Source organism: Macaca nemestrina, chromosome 15 (assembly GCF_043159975.1).
Source record: "Macaca nemestrina isolate mMacNem1 chromosome 15, mMacNem.hap1, whole genome shotgun sequence".
Taxonomy (NCBI): Eukaryota; Metazoa; Chordata; class Mammalia; order Primates; family Cercopithecidae; genus Macaca; species Macaca nemestrina.
In genome coordinates, this window is record NC_092139.1 from 99,308,670 (window position 1) to 99,330,882 (window position 22,213).

A 22,213-nucleotide genomic window follows, 5' to 3' on the forward strand; every position below is an offset into this window, starting at 1 on the left:
ACTCTTCACTGGGCTTTTGGGACCGTGATTTTTTCCTCCTGTTTCTTCTCAGTCTCTATTTGTGAATTCTCCTTTGCTTCCTAACTGTGGATTCTTGCCATGCCCAGGGTTCAGATCTCTTCTCTACCTATGCACTCTCCCCAGAGATGCTTATCCAGTCCCATGGCTTTAAAGAACCATCCACTGATGACTCCTTCATTGCTCCTCCAGGGGCCAGCTACCCAGTGGCCCCACTTTGAGTCCTCTTAAACTGAGTCTGTAGAAAACAGGATTCCTGACCCTCTCTAACTCACCTTCAATCTGCTCCTGCCCCAGAGTTCTCTATCGATAGCAGAGACTAGCCAGATATTTACCAAATGCACTTCCTCTTCTGGACACCTGTTAGACTACATTTCCCAGCCTCCCATGCAGCAAGGTGTGGCCATGAGACTGAGTGTGAACCAATGAAATCTGAGGATCATTCAGGCTTCCCAGGCATTCACCTCCAAGCTTACCTCCTCCAGCCAGCTTGATGCAGACAAACATGCCAACTGTGGAAGTATTAAAGATGGCAGGAAGGCCAGGCATGGTGGCTCACACCTGTAATCCTAGTGCTTTGGGAGGCTGAGGTGGGGGGATTGCCTGAGCTCAGGAGTTCGAGACCAGCCTGGGCAATATGGTAAAACCCAGTAGCTACTAAAACACAAAAAATTAGATGGGTGTGGTGGTGTGCACCTGTAATCCCAGCTACTCAGGAGGCTGACGCAGGAGAATTGCTTCAACCTGGGAGGCAGAGGCTGCAGTGAGCCGAGATCATGCCACTGCACTCCAGCCCTGGGTGACAGAGCAAGACTCCGTCTCCAAAAAAAAAAAAAAGATGGCAGGAGACTGGGTCCCTGAACATTGCTTGGAGAACAGTTGCCCTGCCAATCAGGAGCACCCAATAGGGCTTTACAAAAGTGAGAAATAAACTTCTACTGCGTTAAGCCACTGAGAATGCTAGTGTTTATCTGTTACAGTACCAGCATTACTATAATTAACATACCAGGTCAAAACAAGGTACCACTGTTCATCCAGCCCTCAGGTACAACCTTTTTTTTTTTTTTTTTTTGAGACGGAGTCTCGCTCTGTCGCCCAGGCTGGAGTGCAGTGGCTGGATCTCAACTCACTACAAGCTCCGCCTCCCGGATTCATGCCATTCTCCCGCCTCAGTCTCCCGAGTAGCTGGGACTACAGGCGCCCGCCACTTCGCCCGGCCAGTTTTCTGTATTTTTTAGTAGAGACGGGGTTTCACCGTGTTAGCCAGGATGGTCTCGATCTCCTGACTCATGATTCGCCCGTCTCGGCCTCCCAAAGTGCTGGGATTACAGGCATGAGCCACCGCACCCAGCCCAGGACTCATTTTTAAGTCCTTTCTTTCTCATCATCCAAATTCAATCCACTGGCAAGGCATGAAAACTTTACCACTGGCCAGGATTGGTGGCTCACACCTGTAATCTCAGCACTTTGGGAGGCTGAGGCAGGTGGATCACCTGAGGTCGGGAGTTTGAGACCAGCCTGGGCAATAAGTGAAACCCCGTCTCTACTAAAAATACAAAAAAATTAGCCTGCCAATATGGTGAAACCCCATCTCTACTAAAAATACAAAAAATTAGACGAGTGTGATGGTGGTGGCCTGTAATCCCAGCTACTTGGGAGACTGAGGCAAGAGAACTGCTTGAACCCGTGATGTGGAGGTTGCAATGAGCCAAGATCACACCACTGAACTCCAGCCTTGGCATGACAGAGAGAGACTTTGTCTGAAAAAAGCAAAAAATAAAGGCCGGGCATGGTGGCTGATGCCTGTGAGAACTCCCAGCACTTTGGGAGGCCAAGGTGGGTGGATCACAAGGTCAGGAGTCCGAGACCAGCCTGGCCAGCATGGTGAAACTCCATCTCTACTAAAAATACAAAAATTAGCCAGGTGTGGTGGTCGGCGCCTATAGTCCTAGTTACTCAGGAGGCTGAGGCAGGAGAATTGCTTGAACCTGGGAGACGGAGGTTGCAGTGAGCCGAGATTGCGCACTGCACTCCAGCTTGGGTGACAGAGCAAGACTCTGTCTCGAAAAAAAATAAATAAAACAGAAAGACAAAATCCCACATCTTTTCAACCTCTCACATCTCTAGCTACTTTCCCTCTCTTCCTCCTCACTCACTCCTCTCGCCGCTCCTTGTCCACACCACATGTGTGCCCCTTTCCACACTCCTCCATTTGCTGTTTGCTCTGCTGGGTACACCCCTCTCCTATGTGGCTCACTCTCTCATCATTTAGTTCTCTGCTCAAATGTTACTCCTCAGTGCAGTTTTTCCTGAGCACTGTATGCCCAAGACTTGGCCCTCTTGAGCACTAACTTCTGAATTTTTTTTTTTTAATTTTTCTGGGTATGTAGTAGGTATATATATTTACGTGTTACATGAGCTAGTTTGATACAGGCATGCAATGTGGAATAATCACACTAGGTAAATGGGATATCTATCCCCTCAAGCTTTCAAGCTCTGTGTTACAAATAATCCAGTTACACTCTTTTAGTGTTTTGTTTTGTTTTTTGAGACAGCGTTTTGCTCTGTCGCCCAGGCTGGAGTGCAGTGATCTCGGCTCAGTGCAACCTCTGCCTCCCAGGTTCAAGCATTTCTCTGCCTCAGCCTCCCGAGTAGCTGGGATTACAGGCGCCCACCACCATGTCTGGCTAATTTTTTGTATTTTTAGTAGAGACGGGGTTTCACCCTCTTGGCCAGGCTGATCTTGATCACAACCCTGTTGTGCTAGCAAATACTAGGTCTTACTCATTTTATTTTATTTTTTTGAGATGGAGTCTTGCTCTGTTGCCCAGGCTGGAGTGCAATGGCGCAATCTCAGCTCACTGCAACCTCTGACTCCCGGGTTCAAGCAATTCTCCTACCTCAGCCTCCTGAGTAGCTGGGATTACAGGAGCACACCACCATGCCTGGCTAATTTTTTGTATTTTCAGTAGTGACAGGGTTTGTTGGCCAGGCTAGTCTTGAACTCCTAACCTCAGGTGATCCACCCGCCTGAGCCTCCAAAGTGCTGGGATTACAGGCGTAAACCACTGCGCCTGGCCCATTTTATTTTTTTGATACCCATTAACCATCCCCATTTCCTCCCATCCCCCCACCCCCCCACTACCCTTTCCAACTTCTGGTAACTATCCTTCTACTATCTCCATGAGTTCAACTGTTTTAATTTACAGCTCCCACAAATAAGTGAGAACATGCAAAGTCTGTCTTTCTGTTGAACACTAGCTTCTTAATTATCTTGCTTTTTCTTCATAGCATTTCTCATTACCCAAAATGAATGGATTCTGTATGTATTCAGTTATTTGTTTACTGTATGTATACCTCGATGAACACAGGGGTTTATCTGTGTTCTCACTGGCCTTCAATCTCAACAGTGAGAGTATGCCCGGAAAGATGAACGGATGGGTTAAAACAGATGTTTCTTCTACATGCATTCTGCATCACATCCCGCAAGTAGGGAATTAAAGCCCACAATTAAGCACTACAGTCTGCCTGTGCAACTCAAATCTCAGCGCTACCACTTCTTAGCAGCTGTGTGACCTTAGGAAATTTCTTAACTAACCTTAAGCCTCAGTTTCTCCACCTGCAAAAACAAAACTCACCTCATTAGAAGACAATCATGCAAAACCTGAGCCCAGGGCCTAGCACCTAATTACATTGTTATTACTATTAAGAGTTGATATTCAGCTGACATACACTGGGATGGCCATATCAATCATCTATGACCAGCATTCACTCTCACTAATCTGTCTCCATAGTGTCCTGGTTATAAGTTTTTTTTTTTTTTTTTTTGAGACAGGGTCTCACTCTGTCACCCAGGCTGGAATGCAGTGGTGAAATCACAGCTCACTGCTGCCTCGACCTCCTGGGCACAAGTGAACCTCCCACCGTAGCTTCCCAAGTAGCTGGGACCACAGACATGCACCCAGCTACTTTTTGTAGAGAGGAGGTCTCACTATGTTACTCACGTTGGTCTTGAACTCTTGGGCTCAAGCAATTCTCCCGCCTCAGCCTCCCAAAGTGTTAAGATTACAGACATAAGTCACCACACCTGGCCAATTGCACTACTTTTTTCTTTTTCTTTTTCTTTTTTTAAGACAGGGTCTCACTCTGTTGCCCAGGCTGGAGTGCACTGGCATGATCTTGGTTCACAGCAGCCTCAACCCCCTGGGCTCAAGCAGTCCTCCTACCTCAGCCTCCCAAGTAGCTGGGACTACAGGTATGCACCACCATGACCAGCTAATTTTTGTATTTTTTGTACAGATAGGGTTTTGGCATGTTGCCCAGGCTGGTCTTGAACTCCTGAGCTCCTGCAATCCACCTGCCTTAGCCTCCCAAAGTGCTGGGATTACAGGCGTGAGACACCACGCCCAGGCCTAAGACATTTTTAACATCACTGCTAGTAGTAACATTTTGCCTATAGTCCTTATGTCTCCCTTGTTTTCTAAAGCTGTGAAAGTTCTCCTAAAACAGAACTGACAGACCTCTTGAAGGCATTATCCCATATTCCACCTTGTATTACAAGTATATAATAAAGTTCCTTGAAGACAAGGCCTATTTCAAATGTTTTTAAATTCTTCATTCTCTCCTCCTCCCCTTCTTTTTTTCTCCCTTCTCCATGGTCCCTTGACACTGTGGCTTGCAGTGGTAAGGATGTCATAAATATTTCTGAACGGAAGTCATGCACGAAAAACTACTTCCTAGGTACTATTGTCCATATTTGCCTGAACCTAAGAATCACCTGTAAAAACTACAGTTGCCAGGGCCCCAACTTGTATCTACTGAATCTGAAATTGGCAGCAGGATGGGGGCATGTCTGGAATCTTTCTTTTTTTTTTTTTGAGACAGAGTCTCGCTCTGTCGCCCAGGCTGGAGTCCAGTGGCGCAATCTCGGCTCACTGCAACTTCCGTCTCCTGGGTTCAAGAGATTCTCCTGCCTCAGCCTCCTGAGTAGTTGGGACTACAGACACAAGCCACCACACCCAGCTAATTTTTGCATTTTCAGTAGAGACGGGGTTTCACCAAGTTGGCCAGGCTGGTCTCGATCTCCTGACCTCGTGATCCGCCCACCTTGGTCTCCCAAAGTGCCGGGATTACAGGCATGCGCCACCGCGCCCGGCTTTTATTTTTATTTTTTTAAATCAGCTAGCCTCCCAAGTCACAGCAGGCTCAGAGAGACTTCCAAGGAATCTCTATTTCTTTTTCCTTTTTTTTTTTTTTTTTGAGACGGAGTCTCGCTCTGTCGCCCAGGCTGGAGTGCAGTGGCGCGATCTCGGCTCACTGCAAGCTCTACTTCCCAAGTAGCTGGGACTACAGGCGCCCGCCAAAATGCCCGGCTAATTTTTTATATTTTTAGTAGAGATGGGGTTTCACCATGTTAGCCAGGATAGTCTCGATCTGCTGACCTCATGACCCACCCGCCTCAGCCTCCCAAAGTGCTGGGATTACAGGCGTGAGCCACCGTGCCCGGCCAGGAATCTCTATTTCTAACAAGCATCCCAGCCCATTCAGCCCATTCTTTTATCAAATGAGTTTGGGAAACATGGCCCTAAATTATCACCCAAGATGTTATCTATCACCTGTCACACATCACCCAGTTATTGAAAAACTTACCTGAAATATAAGGTTTTCATTTACATGTCTCACAAATAGACACTGGTTTACTAAAAACCTACGGAAATGTTATCTTTTTGGTTTGTGTATCAATATCATTTCTATCTTGATACAGAATACCTTTGAAAATTAAGACTTCTTATTGTACCCAAATCTTCATCCCTCTCACTCTCTGCATCTAAGTCTAATCTTATCTATCTACACTGGTACTAAAATACAGCTTTTTTGGCCGGGCACGGTGGCTCATGCCTGTAATCCCAGCTCTTTGGGAGGCCGAGGCAGATGAATCACAAGGTCAGGAGATCGAGACCATCCTGGCTAAAATGGTGAAACCCCGTCTCTACTAAAAATACAAAAAATTAGCTGGGCGTGGTGGCGGGCGCCTGTAGTCCCAGCTACTCGGGAGGCTGAGGCAGGAGAATGGCGTGCACCCGGGAGGCGGAGCTTGCAGTGAGCCAAGATCGCACCACTGCACTTCAGCCTGGGCAACAGTGCGAGACTCCACCTCACGGAAAAAAATATATATATATGTGTGTATATATATGTGTGCGTATATATACGTGTGTGTATATATATACGTATATATGTGTGTATATATATGTGTATATATAGCTTTTTTCTCCCCCTTTTTAAAATGATGGTGACTGAGGTACAGCTTCCTCTCATCATTTAAAAAAATTATTGTAGATGGGGTGCGATAGCTCACCTCTGTAATGCCAGCACTTTCGTAGGTGAAAGTGGGTGGATGGCTGGGTGCGGTGGCTCACGCCTGTAAACCCAGCACTTTGGGAGGCCGAGGCAGGCAGATCACGAGGTCAAGAGATGGAGACCACCCTGGGAAACATGGTGAAACCCCATCTCCACTAAAAATACAAAACTTAGCTGGGCATGGTGGTGCGCGGCTGTAGTCCCAGCTACTTGGCAGGTTGAGGCAGGAGAATCGCTTGAACCTAGGAGGCAGAGGTTGAGGTGAGCCGAGATCACACCACTGCACTCCAGCCTGGGCGACAGCGAGACTCCATCTCAAAAAAAAAAAAAAAAGTGGATAGATCACTTGAGCCCAGGAGTTTGAGACCAGCCTGGGCAACATGGTAAAACCCTGTGTCTACCCCCCTCAAAAAAAAACAAAAAAAACAGCTGGGCGTGGTGGCGTGCACCTGTGGTCCTAGCTACTCAGGAGGCTGAGGTGGGAGAACTGCTTGAGCTGAGGAGGTGGAGGCTGCAGTGAGCCATCATCACACCACTGCACTTCCTCTTGGGCAACAGAGTGAGGCTCTGATTCCCAAAACAAATAAACAACAACAAAAACTTTTTTAAGATGTCATATTTTAGTCCTTCCAATTCATGACACACTTTATTTTTAATTTTTTTGAGACAAAGTCTCACTGTGTCGCCCAGGCAGGAGTGGGGTGGCGCAATCTTGGCTCATTGCAACCTCTGCCTCCCAGGTTCAAGCAATTCTCCTGCCTCAGCCTCCCAAGTAGCTGGGATTACAGGTGCCTGCCACCACGCCCAGCTGATTGTTGTATTTTTTTAGTAGAGACGGGGTTTCACCACGTTGGCCAGGCTGGTCTCGAACTCCTGACCTCAAGTGCTCCACCCACCTTGGCCTCCCAAAGTGCTGGGATCACAGGCGTGAGCCACCGCACCTGGCCTATGACACACTTTAAATGAATTCAGGGTTGACTCATAAACAGCGCGCCTGCTAATAACATTGAAAACAAAGCCTTCTGCCCAAATTCTAACAGTTACCACCATAATGCAGAGCCCTCTCCTAAGAGATAATCATTTCTGTACAGTTAATGATGAAAATGTCACACTTTCATAACAAGACCAATGACGGTTACTGTTCCCCCCTCAGTCCAAATCCGGTGTCCTTCTCCTCCCAAAACTACAATAAGTTATCCTCTGATCAACGCTGACAAAATGAACCCTGTAGGAAACACACAAGTATGACGCATCTCTCAAATCTTAGCTCTTTGAAATGACACCAGGCAGCCGACTCTGAGTCACAGATACCAACATTTTAACCCATTTTCTGACAGTCCAAATGCTCTATTTTCTGTATAACAACTGTCCCCACAGTGGGCAGCCTGAGAGAAAGATCGTCGCGTGAGAGAGAGGTACCTTGATTCCTGGCTCTGCTACAAACTGGCTAGGTGAACTCGAGCAAATCCCTCCCTCTCTCGGAGCCCCAATCTCATTAACTCCAAAGAGAGACAGCTGGACTAAGAAGACCCCCTCAAGTCTCTTCAATTTCTAAGAACCTAACAGCTGGGGGTCACAAGGGTAACCAAGACTCTAGCCCCATAACAGACTGTTTTGAGATTACTTAATCCAACCCTCGAGCTTCAAAGACTAAGATCCAGAAATGAAAGTAGCCTGACACTCAATCTAGTGCCCTTCCCACAAGACATCCCTCCTTCTACAAAAACGAACACATGAGAAAATGGCATCTGAACATCTGAAAGCCCTGCCTCGAGTCGAGTGACGGGCAGGAAGCCTATTTCATCTGGTTTTGTCCCTCGTGAACTTCCACCTAGCTGGAAAGGGCAAAGCGAGACTTTCTAGGCCACACCTTAACTAAATCCGGACCGCCCTAGACAGGAGCAGTCGCACCTGCTTCTAAGCTCGAGGTGAAGGTAGCTCCGTCTCCACCCAAGCTCGCCTCAGAGCGAGCCCGCGACAGAGAAACATCTCTCTCCAGACCCCAGCTTGGTCCAGGTTGCCCCACGCCCCAAGGCAGTCTCTCCGCGCTGCTATACCTGCTCCGCCACGGCGCGACCCCGTGCAGTAATCGCAGGAACCGGTGCACCACGGATGTCGCCATCTTCTCTCCTCCCGCTCAGCGAGCCAAGCCCCCTTCACACGCTGGGCGCACGCCTAAGGCGTCACGAGTCTCGAGTTCACTGGGCCAATGAGAAAAGCGCGGGCTGGGGGCGGAGCCGACTAAGCTCCGCCCTATGTCTACTACCCACCCCATCCGCTTGGCACCTCCGGAGCTGGGTTAACTAGTGCGGGTGGTGGAGCTGTCGGTTTCGCTAAACCTGGGCTTGGTCGCAGCACTGCCACTCCTCCTCCTTCCCTCTGGCGTGCTTTTCCGCATGTACCTGGAAAATCTGAGTCATCCAAGGTCCAAGAATGTCGTTTCAAGTGATCGAACTTGCTCATTTTACAGATGGGGAAACTGGGCATCCATGACTCAGCTCTCGTTTTCTGAGTGCCAGAGTGTGTTGTGAGCACTTTGCATGCATGGTGTAACATCATTCTTAACTCCTACCGCTGTGCTGCCAGGGAGACCGGGGACAAACGGTCTTGGATCACCCAGAAATGCAACCAGTCGTTAATTTCGGTGCCTGGTGCTTGCTCTTAAAAAGGTTCCTATCTTCAATTGTAAGAGGAAAACGAGTTTTCAATCGTGTCTGCTACTTTTTACTGAGCACTGACTAGAGACTCGTGGCTAGGACCGAAACATTATCCCCATTTTAAAGATGAGGTACCTGAGGCTCAGAAAGGTGAAGCGACATCTTCAAGGGTACATAAAGGGCACATGCTCAAAGACTATAAAATAGTGAAGCCAGAATTGGAACATACGTCTCTGACTCCAAAAACCATGTCCTAAACATTCTTCCTATTTTTTTTTTTTTTTTTTTTTCCTGAGACGGAGTCTTGCTCTGTCGCCCAGGCTGGAGTGCAGTGGTGCAATCTCAGCTCACTGCAAGCTCCGCCTCCCAGGTTCACGCCATTCTCCTGCCTCACCCTCCCGAGTAGCTGGGACTACAGGCGCCCGTCACCACACCTGGCTAATTTTTTTTTTTTTTTTTAATTTTTCGTAGAAACAGGGTTTCACTGTATTAGCAAGGATGGTCTCAATCTCCTGACCTCGTGATCCTCCTGCCTCGGCCTCCCAAAATGCTGGGATTGCAAGCGTGAGCCAACGCGCCGGGCCTAAACATTCTGCCTTTTAAGCCCTTTGCCTAGAATCTGGCAGAATTTGGGTCCAACAACTGCAGGAATACAGCGCTACTTTTTCCTCTGCTAAGCTGATAATCACAGTTGCCTTCACCAGGCATTTGACAGGAGGAGGAATATGCTCCCTGGTGCCTGCAGTTATTTCTGTGTAGTTGGCTTAAGTTCAACTAGGGCATACTCAGCTCCTACAGAGAGCTTAGAAGGCACCAGGTTTGGTATTTGGGGGAAGATACCTCCCTTTATTATGGTTTTCAAAAGTCTGAAAAGAAAAAAAAAATTGTATAGAATTGGTTTTGGCGGGGCACAGTGGCTCATGCCTGTATTCCCCACTCATCGGGAGGCTGAGGTGGGAGAATAGCTTGAGCCAAGAGTTTGAGACCAGCCTGGACAACATAGTGAGACCCCATCTCTTTTTTTTTTTTTTAAGAGGCTGGGCACGGTGGCTCACCCTGTAATCCCAGCACTTTGGGAGGCCAAGGCAGGCAGATCACCTGAGGTCAGGAGTTCAAGACCAGCCTGGCCAACATGGTGAAACCCCATCTCTACTAAAAATACAAAAATTAGCCGGGCGTGGTGCCGCCTGCCTGTAATCCCAGCTACTCCAGAGGCTGAGGCACGAGAATTGCTTGAACCTGGGAGGCGGAGGTTGCAGTAAGCTGAGATCGTGCCATCGCACTCCAGCCTGGGAGACAGAGTGAGACTCCATCTCAAAAAAAAAAAAAAAATTTGGTTTAATTGGTTTTACTATCTAATTGAGAGTAGTAAACCAGCAGGGAATGCAGGGAAATTATTTCAAAATGAAGTGCATTGGGAAAACTGAATATCCACATGCAAAAAGTAAAGTGGAGTCTAACACCACATACAAAAATTCATTCAAAATGGATCAGAGACGTAAACTGAAGAGCTAAAACTATAACACTCTTTTTTTTTTTTTTTTTTTTTTTTGAGACGGAGTCTTGCTCTGTAGCCCGGGCTGGAGTGCAGTGGCCGGATCTCAGCTCACTGCAAGCTCCGCCTCCCGGGTTTAGGCCATTCTCCTGCCTCAGCCTCCCGAGTAGCTGGGACTACAGGCGCCCGCCACCTCGCCCGGCTAGTTTTTTGTATTTTTAGTAGAGACGGGGTTTCACGGTGTTAGCCAGGATGGTCTCGATCTCCTGACCTCGTGATCCGCCCGTCTCGGCCTCCCAAAGTGCTGGGATTACAGGCTTGAGCCACCGCGCCCGGCCTATAACACTCTTAGAAGAAAATATAGGGGAAATCTTCATGACGTTGGATTTGGCAATGATTTCCTGTATATGACATTAAAAGCACAGGCAATAACAACAAAAACAAAGATAAACGTCAAAATTAAAACTTTTGTGCATCAAAGAACACTATCAAGAGAGTGAAAAGACACCAGGTGCCGTGGCTTACGCCTGTAACCCCAGCACTTTGGGAGGCCAAGGCAGGCAGATCACCTGAGGTTGGGAGTTGGAGACCAGCCTGGCCAACGTGGTGAAACCCTGTCTCTACTAAAAATACAAAAATTAGCCGGGTGCGGTGGTGCAAGCCTGTAATCCCATCTAGTCAGGAGGCTGAGGCAGGAGAATCGCTTGAACATGGGAGGCGGAGGTTGTAGTAAGCCGAGATTGTACCATTGCATTCCAGCCTGGGCAACAAGAGTGAAACTCTTGTCTTTTTTTTTTTTTTTTTTTTTTTTTTTTTTTGAGACAGTCTGTGTCGCCCAGGCTGGAGTGCAGTGGCGCCATCTCGGCTCACTGCAAGCTCCGCCTCCCCAGTAACTGGGACTACAGGCGCCCACCACGACGCCCGGCTAATTTTTTGTATTTTTAGTAAATACTGGGTTTCACCCTGTTAGCCAGGATGGTCTTGATCTTCTGACCTCGTGATCCGCCCGCCTCGGCCTCCCAAAGTGCTGGGAGTACAGGCATGAGCCACTGAGCCCGGCCAGAAACTCTGTCTTGAAAAAAGAGGGGGAGAGAGAGAGAGAGAGAGAGAGAGAGAGAGAGAGAGAGAGAGAGAGGGAGAGAGGAAACACAACCCACAGAATGAGAGAAAATGTTTGCAAATCATGTATTATCTGATCAGGATATGTGCTCATTACCGTCATGTAGATAGATAGGGAAGAACCTATATTTCCAAGCTTATAGGGAAATAAATAAATAGATGGCTCACTGAAATGCTTTTAGAATAAAAGTCTCCAGCTTTATTTTTTAAGATGAATCCTCACTCCGTTGCCCAGGTTGGAGTGCAGTGATGCAATCTCGGGTCACTGCAGCCTCTGCATCCCGGGTTCAAGCGATTCTCCTGCCTCAGGCTTCTGAGTAGCAGGGACTACAGGCATGCCACACACCCAGGTAATTTTTGAATTTTAGGCGTGCCACACACCCAGCTAATTTTTGAATTTTTAGTAGAAACGGGTTTTCATCATGTTAGCCATGACTGGTCTCGAACTGCTGACCTCAAGTGGTCTGCCCGCGTCGGCCTCCCAAAGTGCCAGGATTACAGGCGTGAGCCACCGCGCCGGGCCTGACAGTCTCAAACTTTAGAGCAGGCTTCCTGCCCACAAAGGTTTGCACTCTCTGTGCCTCCTTCAGTAAGAAACAGCATTCACTTCCGTAAGACCCACCAACTTAAGCACTCGGATCTTCGGCAGCTTATCTATACATTTGGATATCACTTACCTCATGGAATTGCAAGGATAAAAAAATGCAGCCTAACTAAGTTCAAGGCACCTGGTAGGTGCGAATTACTCAACAACTAGGGGGCATTAATTTCTGAGATTTCTCTGTAGCCGCTAGGGGGCAGAATTAGCCTAGAATTTAAGAACCAGCTTGCCTCAACTTTGTTTTCAAAGGATTTTTGCAGTGTGGATGGTGGTGGCGGAGCTTCCAGGCTTTCGTGAGCCCTAAGCACTTTTGCCTCAGTGGACTGACCCCTTTCTCCATTAAAAATTAAAAATTATATTTTACAACTGTGTTGGTATAAAGACTATTGTCTTTATATTAACACATTTATATTTATAAATCCAACCTGAATTCATAATTATTATATTCTTTTCTTTTTTTCCCTTTGAGACAGAGTTTTACTCTGTGGCCTAGGCTAGAGTGCAGTGGCCCGCGATATCGGCTCACTGCAATCTCCGCCTTCCGGGTTCAAGCGATTCTCTTGCCTCAGCCTCTTGAGCGCCTTCGATTACAAGCGCTTCCATGCCTGGCTAAATTTTGTATTTTTGTTTAGAGAAACGGGGTTTCACCATGTTGGCCAGACTCATCCCAAATTCTGGGGCTCAAACGATCCTCCCGCCTCGGCCTCTGGAAGTGTTGGGATTACAGGCATGAGCCACCGCACCCAGCCTCATTTTAAATTTTTTTTTTTTTTTTTTTTTTTTTTGAGACGGAGTCTTGCTCTGTCACCCAGGCTGGAGTGCAGTGGCCGGATCTCAGCTCACTGCAAGCTCCGCCTCCCGGGTTTACGCCATTCTCCTGCCTCAGCCTCCCGAGTAGCTGGGACTACAGGCTCCCGCCACCTCGCCCGGCTAGTTTTTTTGTATTTTTTAGTAGAGACGGGGTTTCACCGTGTTAGCCGGGATCGTCTCTCGATCTCCTGGCCTCGTGATCCGCCCGTCTCGGCCTCCCAAAGTGCTGGGATTACAGGCTTGAGCCACCGCGCCCGGCCTCATTTTTAAATTTTAAATTTAAAATTAAAATTAATTTTAAAATTAAAAATTTTGTTGTGGGCTCTTAGCACTTTTTTCTTTCTCTCTTTCCTTCCTTTTCTTCCTTTCCTTCCTTTTCCTTCTTTCTTTCTTTTTCTTTCTCTCTTTCTTTCTCTTTCTTTCTCTCTCTCTCTTTCTCTCTTTCTTTCTTCTTTTGAGACAGGGTATTGCTCTGACACCCAAGCTACAGTGCAGTGGCACAATCATGGCTCACTGCAACCTGGACCTCCCTGGCTCAAGCAATCCTCCCACCTCAGCCTCCCGAGTAGCTGGGACTACAGGTGCACACCACCACACTCAGCTTATTTTTGTATTTTTTGTAGAGATGAGGGCCTCACTATGTTACCCAAGCTGGTCTCCAACTCTTAGGCTCAAGTAATCCTCCCACCTCGACCTCCCAACAAGTTGGGATTACAAGTGTGAGCCATGGCTCCCAGCCAGCACTTTTCATATTGTCTTAGTCCATTTCTTAATCTGTTAAAACTGGGAAACATTGGTAACTGCTTGATAGGCACAACAGGGTTTTATTTTGAGATGATAAAATTTGTCCTGAACTAGACAGAGATGAATATGACACCACATTGTGAATGTACTAAATGTCACTGAATTGTCCACTTTAAAATGGTTGATTTTAGTCTGGGCACAGTGGCTCACGCCTGTAATCCTAACACTTTGGAGGGCCAAGGCAGGTGGATCACCTGAGGTAAGGAGTTCAAGACAAGCCTGGCCAACATGGTGAAACCCTGTCTCTACTAAAAATACAAAAATTAACCGGTTGGGCTGGGCTTGGTGGCTCATACCTGTAATCCCAGTATTTTGAGAGGCCGAGGCGGGCGGATCACGAGGTCAGGAGTTCAAGACCAGCCTGGCCAATATGGTGAAACCCTGTCTCTACTAAAAATACAAAAATTAGCTGGGTGTGGTGGTGCACTCCTGTACTCCCAGCTACTTGGGAGGCTGAGGCCAAAGAATCACTTGAACGTGGGAGGCGGAGGTTGTAGTGAGCCAAGATCATATCACTGCACTCCAGCCCGGGTGACAGAGTGAGACTTCATCTCAAAAAAAAAAAATTAGCCAGGCATAGTGGCGGGTACCTGTAATACCAGTTACTCAGGTGGCTGAAGCAGGAGAATCGCTTGAAGCCAGAAGGTGGAGGTTGCAGTAAGCCGAGATGGTACCACTGCACTCTAGCCTGGGAAACAGAGCAAGACTCCATCTCCAAAAAAAATAAAGGAAGATGACAAGCATTGGAGAGCATGTGGAAAAAATTGGAATCCTTATATATTGCTGATGAGAATGTAAAATGGTGCAGCCACTGTGGAAACCAGTTTACCTTGTTCTGTCTCAAGCTAGTAATCCCAGCACTTTAGGAGGATCACTTGAGCCCAGGAGTTTGAGAAAATGGTGAAAGCCCATTTCTACAACAAATGAAAAATTAGTCCAGCATGGTGGTGCATACCTGTAGTCCCTAGTTATTTGGGAGGCTGAGGTGGGAGGATCACCTGAGCTCAGGAAGTCGGGGCTGCAGTGAACCATGATCATGCCACTGCCCTCCAGCCTGGGTGATACACCCAGTTTATAGCATTATAATGAGGGTTTGCACCATTATTCGTGTGCAGCACACAGGAAGTGCTTGATAAGTGGAAGCTGCTAGATTTGTCATCATCACTTTTTAATTTTAGGGCTGCTGCCTCTCAACCTTGCCCATGCCCTGACACCTCTAGTCAGAAGCATTTGCTTAATCCATCCATTCATTTATTTATTCAATGATTTAATACGTGTGTATTTATGGGAGTCTGCTCTAGGTATGAGTGTGGGCATCCATGCCTTTAGGAAGCTTATATTCTGGTGACTACAGACATCAGGGAGGAGTGCTTCTTTGAAATCTGCATTTTTAGAATTCAAGCTCCACACCCCGCCCCCCAACAAGAAAATCTCGTTTGTTCTATTGCATGATGTTTGCTACATCGGGATAATTGTTATAGAAAACTGTAAGGTACTGTGTTGTTATAAAAAAGCCAATTATTGCTATGCGTGGTGGCACGCACATGGAGTCCTAGCTACATGGAGAGGCTGAGGCAGGAAGATCACTTGAGCCCGGGAATTTGAGGCTGCAGTGAGCTACGATCATACCACTAGCACTCTAGTCTGAGCAGCAGAGCAAGACCCTGTCTCAAAACAAAAACAAAAACAAAAAAGCTGGCTGGGTGCAGTGGCTCACTCCTGTAATCCCAGCACTTTGGGAGGCCAAGATGGGTAGATCACTTGAGGTCAAGAGTTTAAGACCAGCCTGGCCAACATGGTGAAAACCTGTCTCTACTAAAAATACAAAAAATAGCCAGGAGTGGTGGCATGTACCTGTAATCCCAGCTATGTGGAGGCTGAGGCAGGAGAATCACTTGAACTCAGTAGGTGGAGGTTGCAGTGAGCTGAGATTGCACCACTGCACTTTAGCCCAGGCGACAGAGCGAGACTCCACCTCAAAAACAAAAACAAAAACAAATTCTCAGCCAGGTGAGGCGGTTCACACCTGTAGTCCTAGCACTTTGGCAGGCCTATGCAGGCAGATTGCTTTGAGCCCAGGAGTTCAAGACCAGCCTGGGCAAAGTGGCAAAACCTCATCTCTACACACTACAAAAATTAGTTGGGAATTAGTGGCTCACACCTGTAGTCCCAGCTACTTGGGAGGCTGAGGCTAGAGAATCACTTGAGTCTGTGAAGCAGAGGTTGCAGTGAGATGAGATGGTGCCACTGCACTTCAGCTTAGGTGAAGAAGTAAGACCCTGTTTCAAACAAACAAACAAAACAAAACAACGGCGGGGTATGGTGGCTCACGCCTGTAATCCCAGCACTTTGGGAGGCCCAGGCGGGCAGATCACAAGGTCAGGAGCTCGAGACCAGCCTGACCAACATGGTGAAACCCTGTTTCTACTAAAAATACAAAAATTAGCTGGGCGTGATGGCACACACCTGTAATTCCAACTACCTGGGAGGCTGAGGCAGAAGAATCGCTTGAACCTGGGAGGTGGAGGTTGCAATGAGCCGAGATCGCGCCATTGCACTCCAGCCTGGGCAACAAGAGCGAAACTCCGTCTCAAAACAAACAAACAAAAACTCAAAACAAAACAAACAAAAAAACCCCCTATTTCTCAAAATTTTACATTGAAACTGTCACATAATTAACTTTACATGTGGTTTATGGTTAATGGTAGGTATTAGAAAGTACACTTAAAAGTACTGTGGCTTGGCCAGGGGCAGTGGCTCACGCCTGTAATCCCGGCACTTTGGGAGGCTGAGGCGGGTGGATCACAAACTCAAGAGATATAGAACATCCTGGACAACATGGTGAAAACCCGTCTTTACTAAAAATACAAAAATTAGCTGGGCATGGTGGTGCACCCCTGTAGTCCCAGTTACTTGGGATGCTGAGGCAGGAGAATTGCTTGAACTCAGGAGGCAAAGGTTGCAGTGAGCCAAGATTGCACCACTGCACTCCAGCCTGCTGACAGACTGAGTTTCCGTCTCAAAAAAAAGTAGCGTGGGCTGGGCGCGGTGACTCATGCCTATAATCCCAGCACTTTGGGAGGCCGAGATGGGCAGATCACGAGGTCAGGAGATGGAGACCATCCTGGCTAACACGGTGAAACCCCATCTCTACCAAAAATACGAAAATTAGCCAGGCGCAGTGGCGGACTCCTGTAGTCTCAGCTACACAGGAAGCTGAGGTTGGAGAATGGCATGAACCCAGGAGGTGGAGCTTGCAGTGAGTGGAGACTGTGCCACTGCACTCCAGCCTGGGCGACAGAGCAAGATTCCGTCTCAAAAAAAAAAAAAAAAAAAGTAGCGTGGCTTAATTAATTTGGGTTGGTGGCAGTGATTTGTATAGAAGGCTCCTGGAGGAAGGGATGTCTGCAGTGCGACCTTGTGATAGGCTAAATAATACCACTCTACACCCCCATCCTCAGTGATGTCCACATTCTTTTTTTTTTTTTTTTTTTGAGACAGAGTCTCACGCTGTTGCCCAGGCTGGAGTGCAGTGGCGCGATCTCGGCTCACTGCAAGCTCCGCCTCCCGGGTTCCTGCCATTCTCCTGCCTCAGCCTCCTGAGTAGCTGGGACTACAGGCGCCCGCCACCGCGCCCGGCTAATTTTTTTTGTATTTTTAGTAGAGACGGGGTTTCACTGTGGTCTCGATCTCCTGACCTTGTGATCCGCCCGCCTCGGCCTCCCAAAGTGCTGGGATTACAGGCTTGAGCCACCGCGCCCGGCCTATGTCCACATTCTAATCCTCAGAACCTGTGAATGTGTTATGTTACATGGCAAGCAGAATTGAGAAATGGAGAACAGATCAGTGGTTGCCAGAGATTAAAGAAAGGGTAGGAGTGGGAGGGAAATGTGTGCAGCTATAAAAGGACTAAGGCATCCTTGTAGATCCTGGTGATAGAAATGTACTGTATCTTGACTATATGGATGTCAATATTGTGGTTATGATATTGTATAGTTTTGCAAGATGTTGCCATTGTGGGAAAATTGGGAAAAGGGTACACCAGGATCTCTCTGTATTATTTATTTCTGTTTTTGTTTGTTTTTGTTTTTGAGACAGAGTCTTACTTTGTTGCCCAGGCTGGAGTGCGGTGGTGTGACTTTGGCTCACTGAAACCTCTACCTCTTAGGCTCAATGATTCTTGTGCCTCAGCCTCCTGAATAGCTGGGATTACAGGCGCACGCCACCACACCTGGCTAATTTTTGTATTTTTAGTAGAGACTGAGCTACCGCGCCTGGCCTCAAGTTTTTCATTTTAAAGATAAGGAGAGGTCACATGACTTTCTGAAGGTCACAGGGTCAGCAAGTGAAATGGCTGGACTGGATACTGCAACCTGACTCCCAGGTTGCTCCATTTCACCTAAGGTGTCCATAGTTTTCCAGGCTGAGTTTTTATGACTCCTGTGCCTTCCAAAAAATACTGGGACAATGTGAGTACTGAAGTGGAATGACGGAATTCTGCAGCTGGTATCTGAATACAGAGCTATGGGGGAGAGGTTGTGGAATGCTAAAGTCATATAACTCCATTCAGCTCACAAAAGTTTTGTAACAATTTGTTGCAGGAAAGTGATCTTGGCCCTGCGGGGCTCAGTGGCTCACACCTGTAATCCCAATACTTTAGGAGGCCGAGGTGGGTAGATCACCTGAGGTCAGGAGTTTGAGACCAGACTGGCCAACATGGCAAAACCTTATCTCTACTAAACATACAAAAATTAGCCAGCTGTGGTGGTTCGTGTGTGTAGTCCCAGCTACTCGGGAGGCTGAGGTGGGAGAGTCGCTAGAACCCAGGAGGCGGAGGTTGAAGTGAGCCAAGATGGCACCACTGCACTCTAGCTTGGGCAACAGAGCAAGACTCCATCTCAAAAGAAAAAAAAAAAAAAAAAAAAGAAAGTGATCTGGAGCTTTAATCATCTGAGTGATTTGCAGCATGAAGTCTCTAAGAGAAATTCCAAGAAATTCTGCAAGATTTTAATTTCTGTGTGTCTGATGCTGCTAGAGACAGATTATTTTTGTTGCTGTTGTTGTTTTGAGACAGGGTCTTGCTCTGTCCCCAGGCTGGAGTGCAGTGGCACACTCATGGTTCATTGCAGCCTGGACCTCCTGGGCTCCAGAAATCTTCTCACCTCAGTTTCCCAAGTAGCTGAGACTACAGGCATGGACCACCACACCTGGCTAATTTGTTTGCATTTTTTGTAGAGACAGGGTTTTGCCATGTTGTCCAGGCTGGTCTCCAACTCCTAGGCTCAAGTGATCTGCCTGTTTCAGCCTCCCAAAGTGCTGAGATTATAGGTGTAAGCCACCACACCCAGCCAAGATAACTTGTTTTGCAAAGCAGATTTTGCAACAGATTTCTTTTTTTCTTTTTCTTTTTTTTTTTTTTTTGAGACGGAGTCCTGCTCTGTCACCCAGTCCGGAGCGCAGTGGTGTGATCTTAGCTCACTGCAACCTCTGCCTCCCGGGTTTAAGCAATTCTCCTGTCTCAGCCTCCAGAGTAGCTGGGACTACAGGCGCCTACCAGCATACCAGGCTAATTTTTTGTATTTTTAGTAGAGACAGGGTTTCCACCGTGTTGGTCAGGCTGGTCTTGAACTCCTGACATCAGGTGATCCACCCGCCTCGGCCTCCCAACGTGCTGGGATTACAGACACGAGCCACAAGGCCCGACCTTTGCAACAGATTTCTTAGGTCTCATGCTGTTCATAAGATTACATCTTAGGTAGATGAAGTTTTTTGGCTACTTCTATCATTCTTACATTCTTTTTTATGTTTTGTTTTCTTGAGACAGACTCACTCCGTTGCCCAGGCTGGAATGCAGTAGTGCTGTCTCCGCTCACTGCAATCTCCACCTCCCAGATTCAAGTCATTCTCCTGCCTCGGCCTCCTGAATAGCTAAGGACTATAGGCGTGCGCCACCTTGCAATGTGATTTGCAGCATGAAGTCTCTGAAAGAAATTCCAAGAAATCCTGTGCTAATTTTTGTATTTTTTGGTGGAGAGAGGGTTTCACCATGTTGCCCAGGTTGGTCTCAACTCCTGACCTCAAGTGATCTGCCCAACTGGGCCTCCCAGAGTGCTGGGATGACAGGCAGAAGCCACTGCACCCAGCCTCTTTCTTACTTTTTTTTTTTTGAGATGGAGTTTCACTCTGTTGCTCAGCCCTGGAGTGCAATGGCACAATCTTGGCTCACCGCAACCTCCGCCTCCCAGGTTCAAGTGATTCTCCTGCCTCAGCCTCCCTAGTAGCTGGGATTACAGGCATGCGCCACCATGCCTGGCTAATTTTGTATTTTTAGTAGAGACGGGGTTTCTCCATGTGGGTCAGGCTGGTCTCGCACTCTCAACCTCAGGTGGTCCACCCGCCTCGGCATCCCAAAGTGCTGGGATTACAGGCATGAGCCACCGTGCCCGGCCTCTTACATTCTTATAAGAATAATATTTCTTCTTATATTCCTATTTTATGTTCTTTATACTTTGTGGTAGATTGAATTATTGTTCATTTATCCCAATTCTTCATGTTCTTGCTGTGTTTCGTTTGTTTTTGAGATGGAGTCTCTCTCTGTCGCCCAGGCTGGAGGGCAGTAGCGCGATCTCCGCTCACGGCAAGCTCCGCCTCCTGGGTTCAAGCAATTCTCCTGCCTCAGCCTCCCAAGTAGCTGAGACTACAGGCGCCCACCACTAATTTTTGTATTTTTAGTAGAGATGGGTTTTCTCCGTGTTAGCCAGGATGGTTTTGATCTCTTGACCTGGTGATCCGCCTGCCTCGGCCTCGCAAAGTGCTAGGATTACAGGCATGAGCCACCGCGCCCGGCCTATGCTCTTGCTGTATTATATCCTTCTCATTTGACATGTAGGTCTACAATTCTTCCACCACGGGTAGAATATTTTCTCTCCTTGTTCATGTGGAGCTTGGCCATGTGTCTTGCTTTGGTCAATGGATCATATAAGGATGTGAAGAGAGGAGTGGCCTTAAATGTGCTTGTGTGATTTGGCTTGGATCTCCTGCTCTGGGAAGCAGTTGGTGCAAGGAGGATGAGACCTTTTAAGCAGACCTGGACCTACAATACAGCCATGCCCAGTTGACCTGCAGCTGAAGCAGAGCCACTAGACTGAGCCAAGTCTAGATCAGCCCACCTCAGTCAACTTGCAGATCCATGAGCATGAGAATAAATGCTCACTATTGTTCTCTACTGAATTTGGGTGATTTGTTATGCAGCAATATTGCAAAAATAGCTGACAAACACACATCAAGAATGTACTTCTCATTCAGATTTTGCATATACAAGAATAAACAGTTTATATTATATGTGTATAGCTTTTCTTTCAAAATAAATTCTTTAAATGTATAATTTTGATCTTGCTCATTTTTATTTCAGTGTTGATTTAATCTTGCCAAGAATCTTATTAACACTTTGAGATAGCCAGTTCTTTAAAAGAATGTTTCTTTAAGTTTTGGAGTTGACAGATGTACCATCTATTTCATTATACTCACCCTCGTACCCACTGGAGCATCACAGGGAAATGAGGCAATTTGCTAAATAAGGATGTGTCCTCCTACTTCTTTACTTCTTTTTGTTGTTGTTGTTTGTTTGTTTTTTGAGAAGGAGTCTCACTCTGTCGCCCAGGCTGGAGTGCAATGGTGCAATCTTGGCTCACTGCAACCTCTGCTTCCTTGATTCAAGCGATTCTCCTGCCTCAGCCTCCCTAGTAGCTGGGACTACAGGCGAGTGTCACCACACCCAGCTAATTTTTGTATTTTTAGTAGAGATAGGGTTTCACGGTGGTGCACGCCTGAAATCCCAGCACTTTAGGAGGCTGAGGCGGGTGGGTCACGAGGTCAGGAGTTCGAGACCAGCCTGGGCAACACAGTGAAACCTCGTCTCTAATAAAAATACAAAAATTGGCCGGGCGCGGTGGCTCAAGCCTGTAATTCCAGCACTTTGGGAGGCCGAGATGGGCGGATCACGAGGTCAGGAGATCGAGACCTTCCTGGCTAACACGGTGAAACCCCGTCTCTACTAAAAAAAATACAAAAAACTAGCCGGGCGAGGTGGCGGGCGCCTGTAGTCCCAGCTACTCGGGAGGCTGAGGCAGGAGAATGGCGGGAACCCGGGAGGCGGAGCTTGCAGTGAGCTGAGATCCGGCCACTGCACTCCAGCCTGGGCGACAAAGCAAGACTCCGCCTCAAAAAAAAAAAAAAAAAATACAAAAATTAGCCAGGTGTAGTGGCACGTGCCCATAGTCCCAGCTACTGGGGAGGCTGAGGCAGGAGAATCACTTGAACTCAGGAAGTGGAGGTTGCAGTGAGCCAAGACCA

At 47.5% G+C, this 22,213-nt stretch overlaps 1 protein-coding gene across 3 annotated transcripts in view; it reads right to left on the reverse strand.

Moving 5' to 3' along the window:
- Positions 1-8,863, reverse strand: part of LOC105487200 (phosphatidylserine decarboxylase) — a 43,790-nt gene extending 34,927 nt beyond the window's left edge. The window contains exon 1 of one of the 3 annotated variants that reach the window (XM_011750553.3): positions 8,433-8,863. In XM_011750553.3, the coding sequence (XP_011748855.1) occupies positions 8,433-8,497 (65 nt within the window). In that variant the 5' untranslated portion in view covers positions 8,498-8,863. The remainder of the gene's footprint in view (positions 1-8,432) is intronic. The other 2 variants (XM_011750552.3, XM_011750555.3) reach the window with 2 other exon arrangements.
- Positions 8,864-22,213: the final 13,350 nt, after the last annotated feature.